Genomic DNA, 24605 nt, shown 5'->3' with positions numbered 1-24605 from the left:
AGAAATGATCTTCGTTCAAAAGAATAACGTTGACGACTAGCGTTTTCGTCACCGACAAAGAACTAAATGTTGCGTGGCTCTCTAAATCTTGCTTTTCGCCGGTATATACGGCAATGAATATACAGTTTCCGCTCTATAACTGGGCTTTGACGACAGTTCCGTTAGCGAGCGCTACTCTGAGGACTGAGCTGCCGGAGCCGGAGGCTTTTGTTTTATTTTGTTTTGTTTATCGATTTGCAGAACGTGAGCACAGAGAAACAGACGTAACACTTAGAACAAATTTCATTAAAAAGCATCGTCACGGAAACGTAATCGCCCAATGCTAAACCTACTGTGCTTCGCCGGGCCACCACTAGGTGGCGGTAGTGAGCAATCGTCAAACCGGACCAAAAACGATGCCAACGCCGTGAGTGGTCAATTGACCACTTACTGAATTTTTGAATCATTCGTTAAAAAGGTAATCGATTGGAAGTGATCAGAGTGTGACGTCTGTTTCTCTGTGATGTGAGGTTCTATTATGTTTTTTTTTGACAGACAACTGCTTTTTAGCTGGACTTTGGCATAGTTATCGATTAAACAGAAGTCCAGTTATCGAGCGGATGCTGTACTTCATTTTTATTGTGTTATTACAGTGCAAATGACATAAACGCATATTAAATGTATTGTAATAATCATTTCCAACATGTCGTTACCGACAAAATGATTGTTTTTACAAGTTTTGATGAACAAATAAATCCATTGAATCATTTCCGCATGTTCTCCTTCATCGCAGCAAGTGAGAACGAATGGTCTCTAGCAAGTTTTCTTCACCAGCCCACCGACCGATGAGCAACAGCCGTCGCAGTTGGTTCGGTTTCTCTTTGCTCCCTGTGCGTGTTCGTTCGTAGTGGTGGTCGGCGCTGATAACTGATCGTATTTTTCATATTCACTCGGATTCAAGCACTGCCTAACAGACTAAACTTCTAGATTCCCAAACCGAATTTTAACTACTAGTTCTGAGTACAGGTTGTGTACAATATCGTAGTGTTCCAAGAAATTTTGTTAACAACTACGAGGAAAAGCCTGAAACTCTAAAAGAAATCAAGGGAAGAACTTCATGAGAAACATCAGCAATAGTTCTGCAGCAATAGTAAGAAATCAAAGCTTGTTTTTCTCAGAGATGGCGCCACCACATTAAAAGTAAAATCATTTTTCTTGTATGGACAAATCGCTGGCTTTCACTTGTTCCGCTTCACAACGATTTGTACCCTGGGGCAAAAAGTTGCAAATTAGAAACAAAATCATTATACCTACGCGTTTCTTCCGGATTCATTACAGTAACAGAGAATTTATTACATCACCATACAAATGTCAAGCTGTTTACTTCTTTTTTTCTGACTGGCATTTTCCACCCGTGCTGCGCATGATGTTTCCGAGTGGATAGGTGCAGGCGGCGCCGCTGTATATGTGGAAAACACGTGGAACACGAGCGCCATCTATGATTCCGTAGCGCAAACTTTTCTGCTTGTTTACACTGTTATCATGTTTACCGCATTTATCAGAAAAGCGCCTCTACCGGCACTCTAGCTAAAACGCAGCTGATTACTTCCTATTCCAAATGGAACTTGACAAGAAACCCCGGAAAAACTTCACGGGAGGTCCAGGATAAACCTAAAAACTCTAAGGTATCCCAGAAGCAGCACCTGGAGGAATCTCCTAAAAGTAGTCTCAGAAGAAGCTCCGAGAGAACTACAAGAGAAATCTTGCGAGAATATTTAACCCTAAAAGGGATACCTGGGGTCCATTGGATCCCAAGCGCCTTTCAGAGCTCGTCTTTGATGGAACACACTCAGCGAGGTGACGAAACTGAGGCCATGAAGGTATCCCTTTTAGGGTTAGGAAACACCCAAAGCAACTTTAGGAGAAAACCCATGGAAATTTTTTGCAGAAATTGCTGTAGAAATTTCTAAAAAAAATCCCAGGAGGAATTCCTGCAAAAAATCGTGTTAAAATCCCAGGAATAATTCCTGTATGGACTCTTGAAGGATAATCGGAAAGATCTCTCGGGCAAATCTCAAACGGAACATCAGAAAAAAATAGCAGAAAATCATTCAAGAAGGAATTTTGTACAAAATCCTGGAAGGCATTCTAAGAGGTACATATTCCCAAAAAGTTCCAGAAAAAAAGATGACGGAACTTCTGGAGAAATCCTTGTGTAGGGATTCCTAGATGGATTTTCAACTTTTAGACTCATTTGATATTGATCCATATGAATTTGCAACAAACCATAAACAGGGTGAGCAACGCAAACACGTGAACTTAACTATTACGCTTATCATTTGCAGTCGCTTAGTGTTTTGCTCGGCGAAAATACTATAGGTTGATAACGACACATGTCACACACATAGTTGCGCAACCTACAAACGCCCAAATGGAAAACGATAAGAAAGCACCCCTGCTAGCTGATGGTAAAAGTTTTGTATGTGAAAAAAGATACGTCATCAATGGTTGGACATGTATTGAAATCAATCATTTTTCTTGGTTGAATGTGAAAAGTCTCTCAACTGTCTGATAGCCTAGTCATACTCTTATCACCACACAGAATATGCGTGTTTCAGGTCAGCTGAACGATTTCAGTCGTCCGCCAAATGAGTAGGTATCAATTCGTTTATTGGACGACTGTTTTCCGTGTCAAACAAAGAACTGACAATGAATGCTGATAGCTACTGTGGACAATTAGCGCACGATGAGCAGATTGTTCCAATTAGGTACGCGTCTTGTACTTGGTAGGTACAATCGTTAGTATTGTTCTGTTGACCCAAGTCACCTACCTGTTTGTTGGCGAATATAAGTAGAACGGCATCTCTGAGTTCATCTTCCGCCAGCATTCGCATCAGTTCTTCGCGGGCTTCGCCGATACGTTCCCGATCGTTACTGTCCACGACGAAGATAAGTCCCTACAATGGATGATGGGTGATGAAGTAGTGAGTAATCTGCGTCTGGGGAATTATAACCGGTCCCGAGCGAAACTTACTTGTGTGTTCTGGAAGTAATGCCTCCACAGTGGTCGGATCTTGTCTTGACCGCCTACGTCCCATACGGTAAAACTAATGTTTTTGTATTCTACAGTCTCCACGTTGAAACCTGTGTGATCAAACATAAAGAAGCAGCTTAGAATCCATCCTAGATATGCAAACCATTTTCCATCTCACCAATGGTAGGAATCGTTGTAACAATTTCTCCTAATTTTAGTTTATACAGGATTGTGGTTTTACCGGCGGCGTCCAATCCGACCATCAGTATTCTCATCTCCTTCTTGCCGAACAGTCCCTTGAACAAATTTGCGAACACGTTCCCCATGCTGACTGCTTCTGGTTTTACCTTATCTTTTCACTAGTTTCTTGTCGGCGTTAGGGTTTTGGAAGGTGCTTCTCCTTAACAACTTATCCAGAAGCTAATAAAAAAATCCTAACCTAAGGAGAACGGAATTGGGGGGTTGTTTGCCTTTTTGTGTTGAGTCTGCTTTTTTTTCTTCTAATTAAGTAAGAGTGCGTGTGTGGGCGCTACGTTTATGATGCTCTTCTAGTTTTGGTTGGTTTTACACTACAATTAGAATGTTAGACCTGCAAAGAGAAAACGGAGACCACTATTAGGACAGTGCATGAAATGAATAAAATAAACTGGACATGTACGCTGAATGAGAACATTGAGAAAACAACAGTCACTTTTGCTAGTTGAATCACGTATACTCACAATTCATTCAAAATAAACAATTTGAATAGTCTGAACAGATCCATGGCGTAGATAGGTACAAGTTTGTAGAGACACTACTAACCGTCAGAAGCATCAACTCACAACAAAGTAGGGTTTTGGTCGAGGATGAATCAACCTCGGGCTGAATTTCCCCATAATGAAGAGCTAATAATAATAATAGGGTTTTGGTGCTAATAATAGACCCTTTAAAGAACCGAAGTTTATTTCTTCAGCTTTTTAGCAAGTGCACTTGCATGCATATGCTCATAAACTTTGTTTTCGATCGAACGAAAATGAGAGCACTTTGCTTAACCCGGGAGCGGAAGCGTGGTATTGCTGAGGGTGGTCGAAGACGCGACTGCTCGAGGTTGAGTATGGGTTCCATTCCCCTAAATGAAATTGTTCCAAGGTGAAATTTGATTGTCATACCTCGACATAACGGAACTCCATTTTTATTTTCGTTACATTACATTATAGCAAAGACAATTTTTGACAGTTTTTGTTTTAAATCTATTTTTTGAAGATGAAGTTTAAGACAATTAATATGATGCTCGAGCTGTTAAATTACCGAACATGGCGTATCAGCAAAGAAAAAAATAGAAAGAATGCCCTCTCTTGCCTTTTTCTATGTAAACGTCAAGCTGTCAGTGGCGCTCTTTAAGCGTATTAAGGTGGAAGCTATCTTTTTTTTTTTTTTGAAAGGTTCCTAGCGGCACGCCGACGGACGTAGAAACCTCTCCCATCACTGTACGCACAAGCGTCTCGCGTTTGCGCGGACAACGACAGTTCACTAGGCCTTTGGATAGGATAGAGTACGTAATCCTTCAGAAGCAGTTCACCAGCCGTGCACGGAACATGTCGTCCAGTAAGACACTGTTGCGTACTGACTCAGAAGGTTACGGTAAGAAGGTGTGAAAGTTTCGGTTTTGTCATATGGTCAATTTTGTATTTGTTTTTTTTTGTCATGTCAAGCTTTAAAGAATGTTATCTATCTATATATATAAAAATGAGTTTGAAGTTCCTTTGAGGCAATAAAACTCAATAACGGGTGGGCCGATCAGCATGAGTCTTGCATGGTTCGATTCGTATTCGTGGTGGCAGTGTTTATATGTACAAAAAGTTACGAAAATCCACTAGAAAAGTAAAAAAAAAAATGATAAAGTGCTGATTTTGTATGAGCTGGGAAGAAAATCAACACGATCGAAAAGAAACCAATCTAGAGTGCGGTGCCTTGATCAACTCAAAAGCTGTCAAACCACCACAAGTTTGGCAAGACAAAGTTTGCCGGGACAGCTAGTCTATATATAAAAATGAGTTTGAAATTCCTTTGAGGCAACAAAACTCAAGAACGGATGAACCGATCAGCATGACTCTTGCACGATTCGGTTAGTATTCGTGGTGACTGTGTTTATATGTACAAAAAGTTACGAAAATTATTTATAAAAGAAACAAAAATGATAAAGAACTGATTTTCCATGAGCTGGGAAGAAAATCAACACGACCGAAATGAAATCAATCTAAGAGTGCGTTGCTGCGATGACCTCAACAGTTGTCAAACACCACCACATCTTGGCAAGACAAAGTTTGCCGGGACAGCTAGTTGTTCATATTTATGCTGTGCCCTATAATTCAGTAATCTTTGGTGTGCCTGTTAGATAGTCGATGTGTTTGTTATGTCCATTTTCGTTGATCCTCATTTTAGTATTGTTTTTATTATCTTTGAAAGTTGTCTTTCGTCCACATCCCTTTCAACACTATCAGCATCGGTCCAAATCTATATACACTGAAACCTCCATTTAAGTCGCTGCATGGCTGATCGAAAATAATTTTTACCATGCATGCAATGACGAAACTATAGGCTTTTATATTTTTTAACACTTCGCATGACAAAGGAGATTTGTCAAAAAATATAAAACTGTATAGTTTAGTCATTGCCTGTACGGTAAAAATTATTTTTGATCAGCCATGCATCGACTTAAATGGAGGTTTCAGTGTATATAAAAATGCAGTGGCATACGTGAGACCGCGCATAACTTGCGAACGGAAGGTCTGATTTTGGTCGTCTTAGTTTTGTTCTGTTAGTTTTCACCCAAGGAAGGTTTATGAGGCGAAAGACATGGAAAAATCGAGAGTTTTCGAAAATTGATTTTCCATACCTATTTGACCGGGGATTTGGTCTTGGCTAGAAACTTGAAATGTCAAAAAACGCAGTAGGCAAGACAAAGTTTGCCGGGTACAGCTAGTAAGTCCATATTAAAGAAAACCTTTCATACACTCAGTCGAAAAATCTTCATAAATAGTCTACGTTAGTCAAAGTCGAAGTAGTCAGTTTTTGTCGATTTCGTCTTGATCACACGTTAGCTTCGAATCTATAAGCAAGCACTGTTAAATGCTGCACTTCCCACTATTAGTTACTTAGTTATTTTAAATTGATATTGAAAATTATAGAGAAAATTGAATCACGAAAGCACATCAAATGTTGAGAACTATGTATTAGCAAATTGAATACGCGAGATACTACTAATTATTTCATATTTGAATTGAATTTGTATTTGTATAGTGTATTTGTTAAAATTAACCGAATAGTGGGAAGCCCAGGAAACAGTTCAAAGTCTGCTGACTCAAAAAAGATTCCGAGACTCGTCACAAAACACAAAAAATTGCATTATGATTCACAACGACTCTCGAAACCTTCCCAGACTCAATAGACCAGAACTGTTTTCTGGGTATAGAAACTACTAGGCCCCAGCAGGTCCCTCCTGTTTATCGAGCATTTCTGATAAATCAGCCATACTCCATCTGTAGCAGCCGGTTCGCAATGAACCGTTGGAGGCGCATTAAAGTGTTAAAGGTGATATTTTCATTACAAGAATTACAATTAACATCCTTCACTTTAATACCGTCGAACCCTGTGATCTTGGCCAGGGTATTAAGGTGGAAGCTATCTGTAACAGTATTCGTGATTTGTCATAAAAGAAGGTGGTGTGCGTATGTTTTGGTATGCGCATACTATCAGTAACGCACACTACCTCATGAAGGTTGAACTTTCATCCACAGATAGCGCTGCGGTAGTGTCCCCCCGAGCATCAGCGGAGTGGGCATTCTTGATATTCTTATTCTTTGGTAAAGACCGGTCCAGAAAGTATGGACGCAGTAAGAGAATACTGGCATTTCAAAACTGTTGATGACTAGTTCTTTTTGAAAGTTACATCCTGTTAGTCAACCTATTTTCTCAACATTTGTGTAGCGGTTTTTGCGATTCCAACAGTGTGTTTCAAAATACATGAACTTTCAGCGGAACATCATCTAAAAAATGTGCACAAACGATGTACAGAGTTTGAAAGGTCACTTAGGAAATGAACAAAATATGGTGCGAGTAAGTGAGAAAATCGTGCAAGCAGCAATCAGCAATCACGGTGGGGATAACACGTTTAAGCATAGGCAAAAAATGGGTAAAAAATAAAGGTCCTGCTAACCCTCGTTTGGATAAACAAATAATGAAGGTGTTTGAGCACAAGAAAAAACCTTCTAACTTACACAAAGCGGGGAATGGCCAAAAAAGTTATCATTTCGAATTCCAAGGTTCATCGTGGCAAAGAACGTTTGAATTTTCGATCCTATAGTAAGCAGAAACAGCCAAAACGAAGCCCGAAACAAGAACCCTCGGTCAGGCCCAGACAACTGAAGACTAGGTGCGTCCATACTTTCTGGGGCAGTCTTTATCAGCCTATCTTTAAATTCTAAACAGTAATGTATAATCACAGTTTTTTTCAATTTTTTTACTCGATTTTGATAACTTTTTCAACTAGAAAAAATGTGCTTTTCACTCAGTATTACATTTTATAATTCTATCTAGGGTGCGAGCACCGGTTTTGGCCAGTCTAAGGGAAGTCATTTTCTTTAAATAGTCCATAATCCTATGAAATTTTATAGGATTTAAACTACCAATGTGTCTAATGAAAGGTTTCAATCTATATTTTGAAGGAAAAATACAGAAATCAAGCTAATACTTCATTTCTGCATTTTGTCACTATTAATAAGAAGCACAGCATCAGTTTTGGCCATATTGTCAACTTTGATTTCTATTTTGTCCAATCACGTGTATTTCTTATGTGAGTGGCCAAAATAGAAGCACCCTGGCTAAAATAGATATATGGGAGCTGATCTTTTAATGAAAAAAAAAATTCTACCATTTTTTTTATATATAAATTTATGGTTTACAGCTGTAATAATCTGCCTACATTCGCACAACAGTCCCATGAGAATTGAAAACCCAGCAAACATGGGACTGTTATGCGAATAGGGGCAGTAATCATCATATCACATTAGGTTCTACTCGTGAAATAGTTATTTATGTGACGAGTTGCAAAAAGTAGATTTTTTCAGCACAAGTCGTACATTTATCCAACGGGGCTTGCCGAGTTGGATAAATCGATGAGTGCTGAAAAAATCGAGTTTTGCAACGAGTTGCATACAAAATTTTATGCAATGATTTTTTCATTATACAACTCAATGTTCATAATGCAACTCAAATTTCGTCGGAAACTTTTCCAGGAATTCTTCGGAGATTCCATAACAATCCGTTCAGTTGTTTCCCTACAAGATTTTTCCATTTTTGTTGGTATTCCTGCATTACTTTTGCCAAAAATTACTACATGAACTCCTACAGCGATGTATTCAGGAGTTTCTCTAAGGATTTCTCCAATAATACCTCCTAGAATTATTACGTGGATTTATCCAGGGAGTTTTCTAGGGATTTTCCTAGGTATTCTTTCGAGAAATCCTTCTGCGATTTCTCCATGATACGCCAGGGATTCCTCAGAGATTTCTGTAAATATTTCTGCAATAATCTCTTTATGAATTACTTCGTGCATTCATCCATGAATAAATCTACGGATGTCACAAATTTTCCCAAATGGAGGAGAACGTGCTTCTGGAGCCGACCTACTGATGAATAAATATAGGAATTTTCCTAAAGATTTTTGCATGAAATCCTCATGAGACTTCTTCAAGGATCTTTATAGAAATCTTTTGAAAGGTATTCGTCTAGAGATTTCACTAGGATTCCTCTATTAGATTTCCCAAATGGGCATCCTCTACGGATTTCCCAGGGATTCCTCTTGGGATTTCTCTAGGTATTCCTATTTGAAAACCTCGTAGTATTGGGTTTCTTATTAATGTTTAGACTACTGTGATAATTTGAGAATCCACTGAATCATCATTTCCCAGCAAAATTTCACACTAATCAAACTTATTTTGTTTACCTGTTGAGCATCCGACGCCCCTGTCATGAACTCAACCGAACTTGTGTATGCCAGCCGCTGCGAAGTAGTGTGCGAAATTCGACTGTGATGATAATGAATTTCGGCCGAGTCTAAATGGGTGCAAATGTCGCAATATTGCTTCTGAAATTCTTGTAGAAAATTCTCCTGAAATTCATGCCTGAGTTTATCAACCTAATTCTGCTGTGATTCCTACTGGAACTGCTGCAGATATTTCCCCAGTATTTTGGTTTTGTTTGAAATTCCTCCATGGATTTCTCAACTAATTTTCTCCAGAGATTTTCTAGAGCTTTAAGCTCTAGACAGACGAGAATATCTAAATCATATCTCAAATCGAACAAACAATTTTTGCTGTCATAGCTCGATGTGATTTTGATGTGTTATTCAAAATATGCTAAATATTCTATTCATTAGATGTTTTCACCTACTCGGGTGAAAATTAAAGTGGAAAGGCAGCGAAACGTAGACAATTATTCAGGTAATATGAGTTATGACATACTTGTCAATCAGATGTTGGTTCATTTTCATTCGTTGACCATACGTTCTTCTGTAGACTACAATAGCTTACAGCAAGGCGATTTCTCCCAAGATTCCTTCAAAAAATGCTTTCAGAGATTTTCCTAGGAATCCAAAGATTTTTTGTATAATTTCTCAAGGAATACCTGCTGATATTTACCCAGTACTTCTTGACGGAAACTCCTTCTCAGATTCATTAGAAGGGTGTTATGACGGTTTTCGTCTCAGAAATAGTTATTGAAACTGGCAACACTGAAAATAATCTTCCGGTGGATTTATATTAGGTTCTCTACTATTTGAGTTTGAGGATCTGTTGTCAATAAGTGTTTTATTCCGAACTGTCCCAACAAAGGGATTCCTTGAGAAACTGTTACTGCAATTTTCAAAGGGATTTCCGAAAGAATTTTTTATGAAATTCATCCTGAGTTTTTTTATTTTCTGTTAGAAATCTAGCACTCGCTGACTACTAAGGTTTGCACATCACAGCAACCGAAGCATATGTAGTTTTGTAATTTTTGTTCATTCCAACTTTTACCGTCATCCTGACAAGTCACTAATAAATTAGTTTAACTGTTCAAACTGCGTTTTCAATTTTCGCCCTCAAGAAGTTCCACCATATTCAAGAGGTTATGGGCGACAGCAAGAAGGAAGTGGCCGTTCACGGAATCCCGCAGTTTTCCGGAACCGGTTATGACACCTGGAAGTTCCGCGTGCAAGTCTACCTGGAAGCATCGAAGGTGTGGGACGCAGTCGTGAAGGATGTTCCACCAGAAGCCGGAGAAGCAGCCAAGTTCAAGGACATGGACTGTAAGGCGAAGTCCCTGCTGGTGAGCCTTATCTCGGACGAGTATCTGGGATGTATCCGGGAGAAGTCTACAACGAAGGAAATGTGGAAGGTTCTCGAAGATACGTTCGCCAGGAAGTCTGCCGGTAAGCAAACGGTAATTCGGAAGCAAATCGCTCGTCTGCAGCTGAAGGAAGGGACATCGTTGCGCGCCCACCTGCTGAAGTTTGAGGACCTCGTTCGGCAACTCAGAGTGGCCGGTTCAAACCTGGAAGAGAGCGACGTGTGTGCGGCACTCAGTTTGACCCTCCCGGAATCTTTCGACCCCCTGATGACAGCTTTAGAAAACCTACCGGAAAACGAGTTGACGTACGAGTTGATGAAAACCCGGTTGCTAAGCGACGAGTCGAAGCGTTTGGACAGGATACATAGCAACGAAGAAAAACCAACTGCGTTTGCCGGGGATCAACGGAAGAAGCAAGGAGGTGAGAAGTTTAACGGGAAGTGCCATGGCTGTGGCAAACGTGGCCATATGAAGAAGACGTAAAAACTTGAAGTATTTTTAGGCAAAGTACGTTTAATTGGCAAATTGAGAGATAAATTTGTGAAAAAATTACCACTTGTTTTGGTGGGATTCGAACCCACGACTCCGTTATCGCTAGTCCGGCGCTTTAACCAACTAAGCTACAGAACAAGTTACAACTCTGCAGAATAGAAAGTCAAACTGGATTCGAAGCACCACCCTAAACCGGGTCCGTCTTTCACAACTTTATCTCTCTTTCGGCTCTTAGATGCCAATCTCCCGCACTCTCGCGGCCTACGAACGACAAGTGTGCGCGTATTGTTTTTAGAATGTTGATATTGAAGCTCGACTGACACATACTTCGTCACCAACCATATGATCGGTGCAAACTCAGTATGCGTTGAGCGCTCAACGTGGACGGACGCACGGCCGTCGTTCGTAGGCCGCGAGAGTGCGGGAGATTGGCATCTAAGAGCCGAAAGAGAGATAAAGTTGTGAAAGACGGACCCGGTTTAGGGTGGTGCTTCGAATCCAGTTTGACTTTCTATTCTGCAGAGTTGTAACTTGTTCTGTAGCTTAGTTGGTTAAAGCGCCGGACTAGCGATAACGGAGTCGTGGGTTCGAATCCCACCAAAACAAGTGGTAATTTTTTCACAAATTTATCTCTCAATTTGCCAATTAAACGTACTTTGCCTAAAAATACTTCAAGTTTTTACGTCTATTTCAGACATACTAGCCGACTGGTATAGCCGGAAAAGGGCAATAAAATCATTGTCATACATGAGTTGCGTTCTCTCTAGCGCAGTTTGGACGGCCGTGCGTCCGTCCACGTTGAGCGCTCAACGCATACTGAGTTTGCACCGATCATATGGTTGGTGACGAAGTATGTGTCAGTCGAGCTTCAATATCAACATTCTAAAAACAATACGCGCACACTTGTCGTTCGTAGGCCGCGAGAGTGCGGGAGATTGGCATCTAAGAGCCGAAAGAGAGATAAAGTTGTGAAAGACGGACCCGGTTTAGGGTGGTGCTTCGAATCCAGTTTGACTTTCTATTCTGCAGAGTTGTAACTTGTTCTGTAGCTTAGTTGGTTAAAGCGCCGGACTAACGATAACGGAGTCGTGGGTTCGAATCCCACCAAAACAAGTGGTAATTTTATCACAAATTTATCTCTCAATTTGCCAATTAAACGTACTTTGCCTAAAAATACTTCAAGTTTTTACGTCTATTTCAGACATACTAGCCGACTGGTATAGCCGGAAAAGGGCAATAAAATCATTGTCATATGAAGAAGGATTGCCGGAAGAAGACGAACGCTCACGTTGCCACCGAACCAAGATCGGTTGTGTACATGGCGGGCGGCCGTGCGGACGAATGTGCAGGTAAGCAGCAATGCGGTAAGAAGGTCGAATTCCTGCTGGACTCGGGGGCCAGTGACCACATGGTCAACACGAAGCAGCATTTCTCGTCCGTCGAAGTTTTGAAGCAACCCGTGCATATCGATGTAGCGAAAAGCGGAGAATCCCTGGTGGCCAAGGAATCAGGTGTCGTCAGTGGCATGAGCAACCGTGGCGTAATGATGCATGCGAAGGATGTCCTGTATGTTCCGTCTCTCAGGGACAATCTCATGTCCGTGAAGAAGCTAACGAAGGCTGGTGTGGAAGTCATCTTCAACGAAAGGTACGTAACACTGAAGAAGGACGGAGAGACGATTGGGACGGCGCATATGCGGGGCAACCTCTACGTCATGGAGATTGCAGTGCAACGAGCCAATGCAAGCTTGGCTGAAGCGGATAGTGCGGATCTCTGGCACCGACGTCTCGGCCACATCAGTGAAACTGGAATGGCCGCTCTAATGCGTGAGAAGCTGGTCCTTGGTGTGTCCTTCAAGCCGGAGAAGATCAAGTTCTGCGATGTGTGCGTCCTGGGAAAACAAAGCCGGGACCCGTTCAATGGTGCACGAGACAGGGCGACGCGACCGTTGGAGCGTATCCACTCGGATGTGTGTGGGCCGATCGAGCCTGCATCATGGGAAAGACATCGCTACCTCGTCTCCTTCATTGATGACTACTCGCATTTCGCTGTGGTGTACCTGATTAGGAAGAAATCGGAAGTGTTTGAAAAATTCAAGGAGTTTGAAGCGATGGCAACAGCGGCGTGTGGCACGAAGATTTCGAAGCTTACTATCGACCAGGGACGTGAGTATTTCTCCAACAGTCAGAAGACCTACTACAAGGAGAAGGGCATTCAAGTCGAGCCAACTGTAGCCTACTCACCGCAGCAAAACGGAGTGGCGGAAAGGTTTAACAGGACCCTCATCGAGAAAGTACGTACCATGCTGATCCAGTCCCATGCTCCAAAATTGTTCTGGTGTGAAGCTGTGCTTTCGGCCGTGTTCCTGATTAACCGAAGCCCAACCTCGGCGGTTCCAAGAAACGTTACCCCTGCTGAACTATGGTATGGTAGGAAGCCAAATTTGGAGAAGGCTCGTGTTTTTGGATGTCAAGCCTTTGCCTGGATACCGAGTCAACGGAGGAAGAAGCTCGACGCGAAGAGTCGACAGCTGGTCATGGTCGGTTACGCGCCAAATGGCTACCGACTGTGGGACAAGGACGAAAGGAGAATCGTAATTGCTCGTGACGTCAAGTTCGAAGAAAACTCGTTTCCGTGGGCCAACGATGCAAGAGATCGTGTGGAAGAAAGACTGGTGGTACCCCTAATCTACGAGCAAGAGGGGGAAGAACAAACCTTTCCACATCCAGAGGAAGGTGTCCAATCTGACGATGAATCTGTTCCGGAAAATGAAGATGAAGTTTTAACCGATGATGTCACCGACGAAGAAGATGCAGCGGAACCAGCCCACCCCGCGCTCCCTTCGCAATCAGATCTGGACTTGTCTTCCGGCCGTGCAGGCGAGCAGTCCGAGAGGCGCAGCGAACGGGAGCGCCGATTTCCGGGTAAGTTCCTTGACTATCTTACTGGATTTAGAGCAAGTACTGTTGGCCCTCATTCTCCTCCAGACATTCCTGAGACGTTTGATGAAATTAGTACCCGTGATGACCGTGACCTCTGGAACCAGGCGGTACAGGATGAGCTCCGCTCTATGAAGGCCAATGATGTGTGGAAGCTGATGGCGTGTCCCGCCGGCGTGAAGCTGCTCAAAACGAAATGGGTTTTCCGACTCAAGGAGGATGAGACCGGTCGATTGGTTCGGCGTAAGGCGCGACTGATCGTTAAAGGTTTCCTGCAACGTCCTGGAGTCGACTTCGAGGATACGTTCGCACCAGTAGCCAAGCTGTCTACCGTGCGGGTGGTGCTGGCTGTTGCGATACATCATGGTTTTCGAGTACATCATATGGACGTTAAGACGGCATTCCTCCACGGAGTGCTGAAGGAAGATTTGTACATGGAAGTACCTCAAGGCGTAAGGGCGAAACCAGGCAGCGTGTGCAAGCTGCAGAGATCTCTATACGGGTTAAAACAAGCACCACGTTGCTGGAACGAGAGGTTTAACGCAACTCTACTGAAGCTGGGATTCCGAAGGTCGAACCGCGACTACTGTCTCTACGTGTGCAACACTGAAGGCGATGAAGTTTATCTGGTGCTGTACGTGGATGACCTCCTGATAGTCGGACGAAACATCCGAACAATCGAGAAGCTGAAAGCCCGTCTTTCCGATGAGTTCGAGATGACTGATTGCGGCGAAGCGAAGTTTTTCCTGGGGATGCGACTCGTTTACAATCCGGAGCGTGGAGACCTGAAATTGACTCAAGAGACCGCTGTTAATAAAATCCTGGAGAAGTTCGGCATGGCCGAGTGCAATCCCACCAAGAACCCGATGGAGAAAGGACTCCAGCTGTGCCAAGAAGGATGTCGTACTTCCCAGCCGTATCGGAAGTTGTTGGGCAGCCTGATGTATCAGATGCTCTGCGTTCGCCCGCATTTGTGCTACCCCGTCAGCTACCTTGGCAGATTCCAGCAATCCCCAACGGAAAATCATTGGCAGGCACTGAAGCGGGTTGTAAGATACCTCAAAGGAACCGCTACCATGGGACTACAGTTCAAGCGAAATGCAGACAGCAGACCACTCGTGGGATTTGTAGACGCCGACTGGGCATCCGACACGGAAGATCGCAAGTCGGTAACGGGTTACCTGTTCAAAGTTTACGGCTCAACAGTGTCCTGGGCAAGTCGGAAGCAACCAACAGTCTCCATGTCTTCAAGCGAGGCCGAATATGTTGCGCTAGCTGCAGCCGTATCCGAAGCCATCTGGTTGGCTGGAATTTTGGAAGACCTCAACTGCAAGAAACCGACGGATCCTGTGCCAATCTACGAGGATAACCGAGGGTGTATAGGGCTGGCCAAGAATGCTGAATCGAAGCGTATCAAGCACCTCGACATTAAACACCATTTCATCAAGGACCATGTGGCTGCCGGGACCGTCAAGATCGAACCGATCAGTACCACCGAGCAGCAAGCAGATCTTTTTACGAAGGCGTTAGATGTTACCCGATTCCAGTCCCTCAGGAGCAAGATCGGAGTCATCGATTGAGAGGGGGTGTTAGAAATCTAGCACTCGCTGACTGCTAAGGTTTGCACATCACAGCAACCGAAGCATATGTAGTTTTGTAATTTTTGTTCATTCCAACTTTTACCGTCATCCTGACAAGTCACTAATAAATTAGTTTAACTGTTCAAGCTGCGTTTTCAATTTTCGCCCTCAAGAAGTTCCACCATATTCAAGATTTTCATTTGTTTCTGAAACTCTTCAGAAATTCCGTTCTTTAGAAATCATTCTCGGGATGGTTTCGGGAAATTGACACATCCTCAATTCCTCGATTTTATCAGCCCAAAATACAACTAGAGGTGGGCAAATCGCGCATTCACTGTGCTGCATGAAACATACAGGCAGTATGCTGCCGTTCTACGCATAATTGTCCCATGTTATATGGGACTTTGGATAATTGGTTTTAGAACGGCAGTATGTACAATACACAACTATCTGTGTGCCTTCTGTGGAGCTAAGAAAGAAAGATATGCACGCCTCAACGCAACGCTATAATAAGTGAGTTTATGTGATCCATGACACGGTACAAGATTGCTTGATTCTTGACGAATTGCTGTAGAAAGTCCCAGGCGAATGCTTATCTGAGGGTGAGGAGTAGTAAATTAAACTGCATATCTGATCCTTCTGAGTTATCTTTTTTCAAAAATCAAAATGCAATTTTGTAAGCACATGGACGTTCACCTCGTGTGATAAGATAGCCGTGACCGTGAAATCAGGTGAGTAATATTTGCCGCATGGTAGCCAATCTGCCATTCGATGAACTTTTCGCGTACGGAAGTTCTACACAGCTACGCTACAAAATTACCTCTGAAAGGTATACAATCAATACTTGATGATTTTATAAAGTCACGATAGATAGCAAAACCTGTCTAGTTTTAACGGCATATGTACAGCTCGATAACTCTTCTAATCCTCAAACAGCATATTGACTGACAGCTCACGCGGTTATCAAGAAATGCTCTTCTTATGTTTGACCGCGCTTTCATCAAAACCCACTGCAACGGCAGGCATAATTATTATTATTGCCCCTTGTACGTACACAACAGCACAACACAGAAGTTAACTTAATTAAGCCGCGGATCGCGACGTCGTGTCCATAGTGAACATCGGTTTTAAAAGAAAGCACATCTTTCGTATTACTTGTCTGTCGGTGGTCCTCTTCCACCCCACCACAGCACTACGTGTGCAATGTGGTTTCCGGGCACGAAATGAAAAGAAGGAAACGTCTCGTTTGACTCTCGTTTTCTTACTTGGATAGATGGAAGCTAGAAGTGATGTGAGTGAAACAATGGAAAATGCTTGATTTTTTAGTTTTTCTAATTGGTCAAACTCAAATCTTAGTCCAATAATTATAGATTCAGATGAACAAGGAGAATTTTGAAAATCCTCCGAGATAATCATCGGATCTAATAAGCAAAGAAAATTGATCGAGAAATAATCAACCTAATGGGGCACGTTCGGTGAGGTACTAGATTTGTAGTAATGAGCTGAATTTTAGTATGGCGAGAAGGTCAATTCTCCGTTACTGCAAGGAAATGGTGCAAAAAGCGTGGGTATTATGATTCCTTGCCTAATTTGATGCTGTTTGAGCAAAACTTTCTATAACTATGTTGTTTATGTTGCAAGAAATGGAGAAAACAACAACACTGTTGCCCAAAGTTTTGCTCAAACAGCATCAAATTAGGCAAGGAATCATAATACCCACGCTTTTTGCACCATTTCCTTGCAGTAACGGCGAATTGACCTTCTCGCCATACATAAATTGAGCTCATTACTACAAATCTAGTACTTCACCGATCTGTCCTATTCAGTGGATATAACTCCGGAATGGGGCACGTTCGACGTAGTACTAGATTTGTAGTAATGAGCTGAACTTTAGTATGGTGAGAAGGTCAGTTCTCTGTTTCTGCAATGAAATGATACAGAAAGCGTGGGTATTGTAATGGGGCACGTTCGGTGTAGTACTAGATTTGTAGTAATGAGCTGAATTTTAGTATGGTGAGAAGGTCAATTCTCCGTTTCTGCAATGAAATGGTGCAAAAAGCGTGGGTATTATGATTCCTTGCCTAATTTGATGCTGTTTGAGCAAAACTTTCTATAACTATGTTGTTTATGTTGCAAGAAATGGAGAAAACAACAACACTGTTGCCCAAAGTTTTGCTCAAACAGCATCAAATTAGGCAAGGAATCATAATACCCACGCTTTTTGCACCATTTCATTGCAGAAACGGAGAATTGACCTTCTCACCATACTAAAATTCAGCTCATTACTACAAATCTAGTACTTCACCGACCTGTCCTATTCCTTGCCTAATTTGATGCTGTTTGAGCAAAACTTTGGATAACTATGTTATTTATGTTGCATGAAATGGGAAAAACAACAACATTGTTGCCCGAAGTTTTGCTCATACAGCATCGAATAGGAAGCAATCAGTGAAGTACTAGATTGAAAGTAGTGAGCTGGATTTTTGTATGGTGAGATGATTAATTCTCCGTTTCTGCAATGAAATGCTGCGAACAGCGTGGGTTATATGATTTCTTGCCAAATTTGATGCTGTTTGAGCAAAACTTTGGGTAACTGTGTTGTTGAAGTTGCAAGAAATAAATAATACAGCAACACAGTTACCCAAACTTTTGCTCAAACAGCATCAAATTAGGCAAGAAATCAAATAACCAAAGCTGTTTGCACCATTTCATTGCAGAAACGGAGAATTGATCATCTCACCATACAAAAATCCAGCTCACTACTTTCAATCTAGTACTTCACTGATTGCTTCCTATTAGGCAAGGAATCATAATATCCACGCTTTTTGCACCATTTCACTGTAGAAACGGGGAATTGACCTTCTCACCATACTAAAATTGAGCTCATTACTAAAAATCTAGTACTTCACCGATCTGTCCTTGCTTTCTTTTGTCAGTGACAAAACAAAAGGAGAATTTGTTGCGTTCGGTTCAATTCGTGATTAAACAATCATGAATAATATAAATCAGAACAGTTTGGTATTAGTTTTTCAACTATGGTAGAATGTTATTAATTTGACATTCAGGCCGCAACAAGTGCAAATTGCTACATCATCGATATTGTTGTACAATGTTCGGAAATTTATTCACTGATCTAGTTACTATGAATAGGATGCAATCAATGAAGTACTAGATTGAAAGTAGTGAGCTGGATTTTTGTATGATGAGATGATCAGTTCTCCATTTCTGCAATGAAAGCGTGGGTTATATGGTTTCTTGCCTAATTTGATGCTGTTTGAGCAAAACTTTGGGTAACTGTGTTGTTGAAGTTGCAAGAAATAAATAATACAACATCGCAGTTACCCAAACTTTTGCTCAAATAGCATCAAATTAGTCTAGAAATCATATAACCCACGCTGTTTGGACCATTTCATTACAGAAATGGAGAACTGGTCATCTCACCATACAAAAATCCAGCTCACTACTTTCAATCTAGTACTTCACTGATTGCTTCCTATTAAGATACAAGCTCGCATACCTTTCTAGAAGTTCAAAGAAAGAACTGTACTCGTTTTCAAACGTGCAAGTAGTGTTTGTTCTGTAACTTGGTTATTGCCAGTTTGAGTCAGCCCAAGAAAGGCAATTAATTGATTACAGTTTTACTATTCCTGCTTCAATTATAGACACCAAATCAGTTATTCGATAAGAGTCCCATGGAAAAAGCAGGATAACAACTTGAAAACGGCGCAGATCCACTTGAACTGCTGAAGACAGCGTCTCATACCATCGTGTAAAACTCAAGTTAACCCGTTGGACCCCAGGTAAAAAATAAAAGTTCAAAAAATCGCCAACAGTTCATTTCTCAACAGAATTTAACCAAATTTTGCACACAAACTCGCACAACACTATAGTTTTGGAAATATACGGGATCAACATTTTCTTGGACTTCTGGACGGAGTAAGGCCGGTGGGTCACTGGGTCAAGTCAGGCCAAGTACGATTTGCACCCCCATAACTTTCTTCTTTATGCATTTTTTCAATGGAAAATTGCACATTCCGTTGCCTAACGATAGTTGATGTTGCTACAGGTTCGAATTTGAGATTTTCCTATGGGTTTCTTTTGAGTTCTTGAGATATTCAACATTTCTGAACCATCCAAGTCTTCATTTACGTTTGTTGTTTTCAAAGGAAATTAAACACGAGATATTATTCCCTTATTGACCCCATAGGCCATCAGAGACATCTTTAGAACATGTGTTGCCCTTGTAGTACTATTAATATTTCCTGAATATCTCGATGGATTGTTCGAATCCGTCCTTACAAAATATGAACACTCGAAATAATCACCAAGGATTATTTACAATTATTGTTATCGCTTTTATTTGCACCAATATTTGAACATCTGTATAATATTTGTTATATCAACGAACAGTAGAAACTTTGGACGATCTGATTGAAGTCATGCCTTGATTACAGAGAACCGTAGATCGACTACAATTTGACCTATTTGCATGCGGAAAACAACGGTTAGCTCCATAAATCAATACTACATCGAACAGGAGTAAGTAAAAGCCTCAACTAGATTCCTGAGTACCTGGGAAGGCGTGGCTGAAATCAGGCCTTGAGTTCATTGAGCTGTAGATAAACTGTAATCACATGTTTTACCTATGTAAAACCTCTGTGCACTACACAAATTCATATTCTATCATGTGTCAGGAACAAAAGGTTTCGCACAACTATTCCAAGGAAAATTTGATGACCTAAGCGAAGTCATGCCTTGACTTCAGAGAACCATAGACGGACAACAATGAGAGTTTTTTACACGCGGAAACAATGGTTAGCTCCAGAAACCAATAGTTCATCAAACTGGAGTAAGTCAATCCCTCCCTGAGATGAGTACTCAGGATATCTTGATTGAAGTCAGGCCTTGAGCTGTTCATGAATTGTAATCACATGTTTTACCTGTGTGGAACCTCTTTGGACTACATAAACTCATAATCTATCATGTGTCAATGAGCAGGTCTCTTAAAACTATTCCTAGGGAAATTTGATAAACTAAGCGAATTCATGCCTTGACTACAAAGAACCGTAGATGGATTACAATTAGACCTGTTTGCATGCTGAAAACAATGATTGCCTCCAGAAACCAATACTACATCGAATAGCAGTAGGAAAAGTGAAGGCATGAGGGAATTGAGGCATGAGCGAATGAGTTTATCAAATATTCCTAGAAATAGTTTTGAGAGACCTACTCATTGACACATGGTGGAATATGCGTTTATGAAGTGCACAGAGATTCCACACAGGTAAAACATGTGATAACAGTTTAACTACAGCTCAATGAACTCAAAGCCTAACTTTTGCCAGGCCATCCCGAGTACTCAGGAATCTAGTTGAGAAATTAACTTACTCCTGTTCGATGTAGTGTTGGTTTCTGGAGCTAACCATTGTTTTCCGCGTGCAAATAACTCTCATTGTTGTCCATCCACGGTTCTCTGAAGTCAAGGCATGACTTCGCTTAGGTCATGACATTTTCCTAGGAATAGTTGTGCGAGACCTTCTCATTGACACATGATAGAATATGAATTTATGTAGTGAACAAAAGTTACACATAGTTAAAACATGTGATTACAGATTATCTACAGCTCAATGAACTCAAGGCCTGACTTCAGCCAGGCCATCCCGTGTACTCAGGAATCTAGTCGAGGCTTTTACTTACTCTTGTTCGATGTAGTATTGGTTTCTGGAGGCAATCATGTTTTCCGCATGCAAATAGGTTTAATTGTAGTCCATCTACGGTTCTCTGTAGTTAAGGCATGACTTCGCTTAGCTTATCAAATTTCCCTAGGAATTGTTGTGCGAGACCTTTTCCCTGACGGAATGATGGAATGTGAGTTTATGTAGTCAATAGAGATTCTACACTGGCAAAACATGTGATTACAGTTCATCAGCAGCTCATAGAACTCAAGGCCTGACTTCAATAAAAATGTCCGGTGTATTCAGGAATCTACTCGAGGAATTCACTTATTCCAGTTCTCAGTTATTCAGTTATTTCCAGTTCTGGTTTCTGGAGCTAACCATTGCTTTCCGCGTGCATAAAACTCTAATTGTTTTCCGTCTATAGTTCCCTGAAGTCAAAGCATGCAGGCTTATTCTGCGCGGCGTGTGAGGTGAGACGAGTCTAATGAGGTGACAAAAGTCGACTCGCCCCATTTGATTTACATTAGTCGTCTCACGTCACGTGAGACGAAACCGTCCGTCTCACCTCACACGCCGCGCAGAATAAGCCTGATGAAATCGCTTAGCTCATCATATTTTCCTAGGAATAGTTGTGCGAGACCTTTTTTGATACATGATAGAATATGAGTTAATGTAGTGCACAGAGGTTCCACATAGGTAAAACATGTGATTACAGTTTATCTACAGCTCAATGAACTCAAGGCCTGATTTCAGCCACACCATCCCAGGTACTCAGGAATCTAGTCGAGGCTTATACTTACTCCTGTTCGATGTAGTATTGATTTCTGGAGCTAACCGTTGTTTTCCGCATGCAAATAGGTCAAATTGTAGTCGATCTACGGTTCTCTGTAATCAAGGCATGACTTCAATCAGATTGTCCAAAATTTCTACTGTTCGTTGATATAACAAATATTATACAGATGTTCAAATATTGGTGCAAATACAAGCGATAACAATAATTGAAAATAATCCTTAGTGGTTATTTCGAGTGTTCATGTTTTGTAAGGACGGATTCGGACAATCCACCGAGATATTCAGGAAATATTAATAGTACTACAAGGGCAACACATGTTCTAATGATGTCTCTGATGACCTATGGGGTCAATAAGGGAATAATATCTCGTGTTTAATTTCATTTGAAAACAACAAACGTAGATGAAAACTTGAATGGTTCAGAAATGTTGAATATCTCAAGAACTCAAAAGAAACCTATCGGAAAATCTCAAATTCGAACCTGTAGAAACATCAACTATCGTTAGGCAACGGAATGTGCAAATTCCCATTGAAAAACTTCATAAAGAAGAAAGTTATGGGGGTGCAAATCGTACTTGGTCTTAATTTTGCCCGACTTGACCCAGTAACCCACCGGCCTTACTCCGTCCAGAAGTCCAAGAAAATGTTGATCCCGTATATTTCCAAAACTATAGTGTTGTGCAAGTTTGTGTGCAAAATTTGGTTGAATTCTGTTGAGAAATGTGCTGTTGGCGATTTTTTGAACTTTTATATTTTACCTGGGGTTCAACGGGTTAACGTAATGGGTAACTCTCGCTGAGACCGTCCCACTATTTACACCATGTCTTCAAAAATGTTTAAGGTGGCGATTTTCTGAAAGTCCTCCCCAAAAAAGTAAGGAAAATGCATTTGGTTAATCAAATTGGTGGACCCGCCGATAGTTAGAGCCACAAGCATTTTGGTGAACCCCTCGATTTTGGTCAATTGTTGACTCATTTAAACCGTTATAACTCGAAAATTTCGCCAGAAACCACTTAAAATCTATAGGTTGTTGGAAAGAGAAAAGATAGAGGTACTCTTTGCAGTAATAAAAAGTTTGGTCGGCCATATTGATTTCGGCCGCCATCTTGAATTTATCTACCAAAACTTTTTTTTCACCATGTTGGCAACCACCGATTTTCAAATTTCTTGCGTCAATCGAAAGCTGGGACATTTTTACACAACATATCCAAAATTTAGAGATGTATCTTTTTCCTATCAAAAGTTATCTGCACTTTTGTAAATCATGACACGTTTTCTCCATACATTTCCATGCGCACCGGCAATGACACCCAACAGCATCAAAGTTGGCGCCTGTTTGTATACACAAACGCACCTACAGCAAAATTAGGGCAAATCGGAGGTTCGTTCTCATTTTTAACTCTTTATCAACGATGCGGGCATTGCTTTTTAAACTTTTTTGGTGTTTTGATAAGCTGAAACTTTCAACTTTTCATTAGTGGATTCAGATTTAGAATAAATGTTCATAAACACTGTGAAATAACGCTGCATTTATGTAAACAATCGGCACCTGGCCCAGTGCGCAAAAGTGGCATGATTCACAAAAGTGCAGATAGCTTTTGATAGAAAAAAGATACATCTCTAAATTTTTGATATGTTGTGTAAAAATGTCCCCGCTTTCGATTGACGCAAAAATTTTGAAAATCGGTGGTTGCCAACATGGTGAAAAAACAGTTTGGGTATAAAAATCCAAGATGGCGGCCAAAATCAATATGGCCGACCAAACTTTTTATAACTGTAAATAGTAGCCCTATCTTCTCTCTTTTCAACAGCCTATAGTTTTTAGGTGGTTTCTGGCGAAACTTTCGAGTTATAACGGTTTAAATGAACCAAAAATTGACAAAAATCGAGGGGTCCGCCAAAATGCTTGTGGCTCTAACTAACCGGGGGTCCACCAATTTGATTAACCAAATGCATTTTCCTTGCTTTTTTGGGGAGGACTTTCAGAAAATCGCAACCTTAAACATTTTTGAAGACATGGTGTAAATAGTGGGACGGTCTCAGCGAGAGTTACCCTAATGTCAATTCCGGAGTTTCTCAACCTGATGCACTGAATCAATTTCCAACGATCGCGTAACAACAATGACAATATTATAATCTGCATTTTTGTTGTGACAATCAACTCAAAGTGACATGAGTTTGTCCCAACTTGAACAAAAAATGGTAAAGATCGCGATCTCATTCTTTTTCATGGCGTAAGGTTTCCATTGGGACAAAGCCTGCTTCTCAGTTTAATGTTCTATGAGCATTTCCACAGTTATTCAATGAGAGCTTCCTCTACCAATGAACATTTTGCATGCTTAGGAAATGTCCTCTACGACTTTGAACACGCAAGAAATTTATTTATTCTCAGGCAAACATTTTCGCGATTAATAAGGCATTCGATGGGATTCTAGTGAAGTATGACGTCTGTTTCTCTGTGGTTCTGCTAGCTATTGCGAGATGTAATGTACTGCAACTTGGTTAGTACCAACTTGAAAGATTTCAAAGAAGGTAGTTAATTGATTGCAGATTTTGCTCTTCCTGTTCTAATAATAGACCTCGGATCTCTTATCGAATCCGTGTCCCATGGAAAACAGGGTGACTTGAGTCATGAACTTGTATGTGTTGATTCTCCTATGACGTTCGAGGACAGCCGAATGGAATATGAACTCGTGAACAAGGCCCGTGGATACGTGTTGAACTCTGAACTGAGTTGCAGCGAAGA

At 41.2% G+C, this 24605-nt stretch overlaps 1 protein-coding gene and 1 non-coding gene across 3 annotated transcripts in view; one reads left to right on the top strand and one right to left on the bottom strand.

Moving 5' to 3' along the window:
* LOC109426897 (ADP-ribosylation factor 1) overlaps positions 1-24605 on the bottom strand; it is a 57539-nt gene that overhangs the window by 12179 nt on the left and 20755 nt on the right. For both annotated transcript variants that reach the window (XM_062842603.1, XM_062842602.1), the window contains exons 2-4: positions 3192-3602; positions 3014-3123; positions 2811-2936 (exon numbers count right to left, since the gene is read on the bottom strand). In XM_062842603.1, coding sequence (XP_062698587.1) covers positions 2811-2936; positions 3014-3123; positions 3192-3339 — 384 coding nt within the window. In that variant the 5' untranslated portion in view covers positions 3340-3602. The remainder of the gene's footprint in view (positions 1-2810; positions 2937-3013; positions 3124-3191; positions 3603-24605) is intronic.
* On the top strand, positions 11910-11983 carry Trnav-aac (transfer RNA valine (anticodon AAC)). Its single transcript has one exon. It is a non-coding gene; the product is annotated as a tRNA-Val (tRNA).

This window comes from Aedes albopictus, chromosome 3, assembly GCF_035046485.1.
Source record: "Aedes albopictus strain Foshan chromosome 3, AalbF5, whole genome shotgun sequence".
Classification (NCBI taxonomy): Eukaryota; Metazoa; Arthropoda; class Insecta; order Diptera; family Culicidae; genus Aedes; species Aedes albopictus.
Note: the sequence above shows the minus strand (reverse complement) of the source record. Positions and strands in the feature narration are given on the sequence as shown.